This window comes from Mandrillus leucophaeus, unplaced genomic scaffold (genome assembly GCF_000951045.1).
Source record: "Mandrillus leucophaeus isolate KB7577 unplaced genomic scaffold, Mleu.le_1.0 Scaffold9, whole genome shotgun sequence".
NCBI classification, from domain to species: Eukaryota; Metazoa; Chordata; class Mammalia; order Primates; family Cercopithecidae; genus Mandrillus; species Mandrillus leucophaeus.
Genome location: NW_012109807.1, coordinates 10,003,973 through 10,007,754, shown reverse-complemented (window position 1 = coordinate 10,007,754; position 3,782 = coordinate 10,003,973). Strand labels below are relative to the sequence as shown.

General features: G+C 59.5%; 1 protein-coding gene across 1 annotated transcript in view; it reads left to right on the top strand.

Moving 5' to 3' along the window:
- The first annotated feature begins 2,076 nt into the window (after nt 1-2,076).
- PROM2 (prominin 2) overlaps nt 2,077-3,782 on the top strand; it is a 17,828-nt gene continuing 16,122 nt past the window's right edge. Inside the window, exons 1-3 of the mRNA XM_011969661.1 lie at nt 2,077-2,464; nt 3,094-3,143; nt 3,547-3,749. Of these exons, the coding sequence (XP_011825051.1) occupies nt 2,221-2,464; nt 3,094-3,143; nt 3,547-3,749 (497 nt within the window). The 5' untranslated portion in view covers nt 2,077-2,220. The remainder of the gene's footprint in view (nt 2,465-3,093; nt 3,144-3,546; nt 3,750-3,782) is intronic.

Below are 3,782 nucleotides of genomic sequence, written 5' to 3'. Positions count from 1 at the left end.
ACGCCTAAGAGACAGGTACTCAGGTGAGGTCTGTGTGCATCTTGCTGCTGATGGGAAGGGGGTTAGAAAACCATCCCAGGGGAAAGCGTTCTTTCTAACAGCATGAATTGGAGGGAGAAGGAGAAGGGAGAAGCAGTGAGGCCCTGGAGAGACCAGCCCTTCCTCAATGCAGCCTCTGGGGAACCAGGAGCCCCCAACATAGATACTGGGCTCAGGTGAGTCGGGAGGAAGGGCTGTGGGCGGGCCTAGGTGGGCACAGCCTGCACTGAGCTTCACAACACGGTCATAGGCAGTGTGGCCAGGGGCCTCTCTGCACATGCTGGGGTCGGAGCCCCACAGGAGGAGCTGGCCCTGGACCCTCCCTGGGGTCCACAGCCTGCTCCCACCAGACCTAGGGTGCCAGGACACCCCTAGACTGTTCTTCACTGTATCCCTGATCCTCACCTCTGAATCACCCTTTGATGGGGCCCCACTTCCTGTGTCTCCCCACTGTTAACTGGACTATGCCTTCTACCACTGTGTTCTCTCGTCCCCTGGCTCTGAGAAAGCCGCAGAGGCAGCAATGGGGGGTGTAAGAGCTCTCCTGTGGGCTCAGCCCTGATTCACAGGTAAGGCCCTAATTGCCTGATAACCCTACCAGGGACAGCCAGACATCCCTGAGCCACTCACCCACCCTGCAGACCATCCTGAACTATTGCCCTGGGCTGAGCTTAGGGGTCCTGGGAGCCACGGAGCCAGCCCTTCTCTCCAAGGCTCCCAGTCAGGGGCAAGGAGCTGCCATGGAAACTCACAAACTTCGATTACTTATGTAAATACAAGTAACACACGTTTCGTGCACAGCAATGAGGAAGTACACGTGAGCAAAAGAGAATGAAAAATTGCCGGCAACCCCACTGAAAAATGACCGCCGTTTTTCACCTTCACTGCGTGTACTGGTCTGTAATCTTCTTTTATTTTTTTTTAGAGACCGGGTCTCGCTTTGTCACCCAGGCTGGACTGCAGTGGCACAATCTTGGCTCACTGCAAGCTCCACCTCCTGGGTTCATGCCATTCTCCTGCCTCAGCCTCCTCAGTACCTGGGACTACAGGCGCCCCCCACCACGCCCGGCTAATTTTTTTTTTTTTTTTTTTTTTAAGTAGAGACGGGGTTTCACGGTGTTAGCCAGGATGGTCTCCATCTCCTGACCTCGTGATCCGCCCATCTCAGCCTCCCATCTGGTCTGTAATCTTCTATGTGTGGAAATGATCACCGTTTTACACCTTTACTGCGTGTGCTGGTCTGTAATCTGCTATTTGCACTTATGAGTGCATGTGAGTATTTTTCAGTCACAAGAGACATTTCCACAGCACGTTCCTTAGCAACTGCCCAGTGTATGATGTAAAAGGCTCGTTTGCCCGTTCCTCAGTGGTGGCTTTCAGGACTGTTTCTGATTCCCTCCAGCCCTTCAGTGAATTTTCCCCATGGCCTGCTCAGCTGCAGGCGACTTTCTGGGCATTGGGCATACAGCTGTTCACAAAACAGAGATCTGTGCCAACACATTTCTGGTCATATCCTATCAGTTCTTTCAACTGCTGACTGGATGAGGTACGCCAGGCCAAAGGGCACACCTCGGATTTGCCCTCCCAAAGGCCTGTGCCCGTCAGGGTGGGCCTGTGTTCCGGATCGGCCCGGCAGTGGGCACCGGGCATGACCTGCAGGGACAGCGCAGGTTCCAGATGAAGCAGGGAGAGCAAGCCTGGGTCCTGGCCCTGTGTGCCTGGTCTTATGACCATTTTGGCCAGGGCTTCACCAAGCAGCTGTTTTCCCAGCTCCCAGACTGGGCTGCTGGAGCTGGGCATGGAACAGAATATTTGAAATGGGGCCACTCTAGGCAATGGGATTGCCTAGAGTGGGAGCTGCTGAGGTACCTTTTGGACCCAGCTCAAGGCAGCCGTTGCCTGCAAGGATCTGGGTGGTGGGGAGCCCAGGCTTCCACCCAAGGCCACCAAGGGCGGTCCCAGCCTGGCCCTGCCCCTACCCTGTGCCTCCACCCCTGCCCTTCCTATGCTCCAAGGCAGGTAGGGAGGCGGGAGGCCAGGTAGCTCAGGAACCCAAACCTGTTGGGCAGGTTTTGAGAGCTGTGGAGAGAGGGACAGAGGCTGGAGAAGGATGCACGGCCTGCCCTGGGCTTGCCTGTTCCCTCCTGAGCCTGAGCCTGAGCCCCTTACCTTCCTGACCCCATGAGGCACGCACTGGCGCTGCTGGCTCCCCTGCTGGGCCTGGGCCTGGGGCTGTCCCTGAGTCGGCTGGCAGCGGGGGCCACAGACTGCAAGTCCCTTGGCCCGGCAGAGCCCCTGACATTCACCCCAGCAGCCAGGGCCCGGTGGCTGGCCCCTCGAGTTCGTGCGCCAGGAGTCCTGGACTCGCTCTACGGCACCGTGCACCGCTTCCTCTCCGTGGTGCAGCTGAATCCTTTCCCTTCAGGTGAGTGTGCACCTCCCCAGCGAGGGCCTCAGCATTTGGGTCCCCAGCCAGGCTTCCTCTGTCCCCCTCTACCATGAGATGTGCCCAATCTACCAGCAGGCACTGGCCATCTTCCTGGGGTAGAAGGCGGAGGATCCGGGGCGGGCTCCAGAACCTGCTGTGTGACTGTGGGTAGCCCTCGTTTCCTCTCTGAGCCTCAGGTGCTCTGTCTGTAAAGTGAGGAGGTCACATTAGAAATACATTAGACCTGACTCAGACATCCTCTGAGTCTAGTGGTGCTTGGGTTGGGTGGTCCAGGAGTGGCTGAAGGACCCTCCCAGTTTTGTCCCTTGCTGCTTGAGGGGAAGAACTGCCAGGCCAGGCCCCTTCTCCGCCTTTGCCCAGGCTCAGGACTGACCTGTAGGGTCCAGGAGGAGAGGTCTGCAGCCTCTCCTCTCTCACCCTCCTGTAGCAGTGCTGAGGTCAGGGCAGGATGGCGCAGGGCTGCGGTGATGCAGCCTCCTGCGAGGGTGCCATGGTGGTGGCAGGAGCCCTGCCTCAGAGCCACTTTGCCCTGGCAGTGGGGAGAGGACGGACACGGGGCAGGGCGGTGGCTGCCCCCAAATCCTCAGCTTGGCTCTTTCCGGTAGAGTTGGTAAAGGCCCTGCTGAATGAGCTGGCCTCCGTGAAGGTGAATGAGGTGAGCAAGCTGGGGAAAGGTGCTGGGGGAGGGAGTTCCGGGGTGAGCAGCAGGATGGGAGCGGAAAAGCCCCCAGTCCGCTCAGTCCACCAGGCGGGGGCTCGGGCATCCTCGCCCCTCCTCTGTGGGCCCTGCCGTCCGCAGACCTGGATGCAAACCACAGCTCTGCCATTTACTGGCAATGAGGTTTGCAGGGAGCTGGAACTTCCTGAACTTCAGCTTCCTCCCGTGTAAGATGGTGATGAGCAGTAAGAATGCGGTCGCCTCTGGGACGCGTTGCATGAGATGCAGGCCATGCCCCCGACAGCACTCCCACCCCTTCTGGTTTCCCTCTGGACTCCGGCAGAAGCCAGGGCTGGGCAGTGGGGGTCGGGTCGCCCCTCATGCCCTGCCGCCTGCCCAGGTGGTGCGGTACGAGGCAGGCTACGTGGTGTGCGCCGTGGTTGCGGGCCTCTACCTGCTGCTGATGCCCACTGCCGGGCTTTGCTTCTGCTGGTGCCGCTGCCGCCGGCGCTGCGGGGGGCGAGTGAAGACAGAGCACAAGGCGCTGGCCTGTGAGTGTGCGTCCCTCATGGTCGTCCTGCTGCTGACCACCCTCTTGCTGCTGTAAGGCACTGCCCAGAGCCCGGGCGGGGGGGG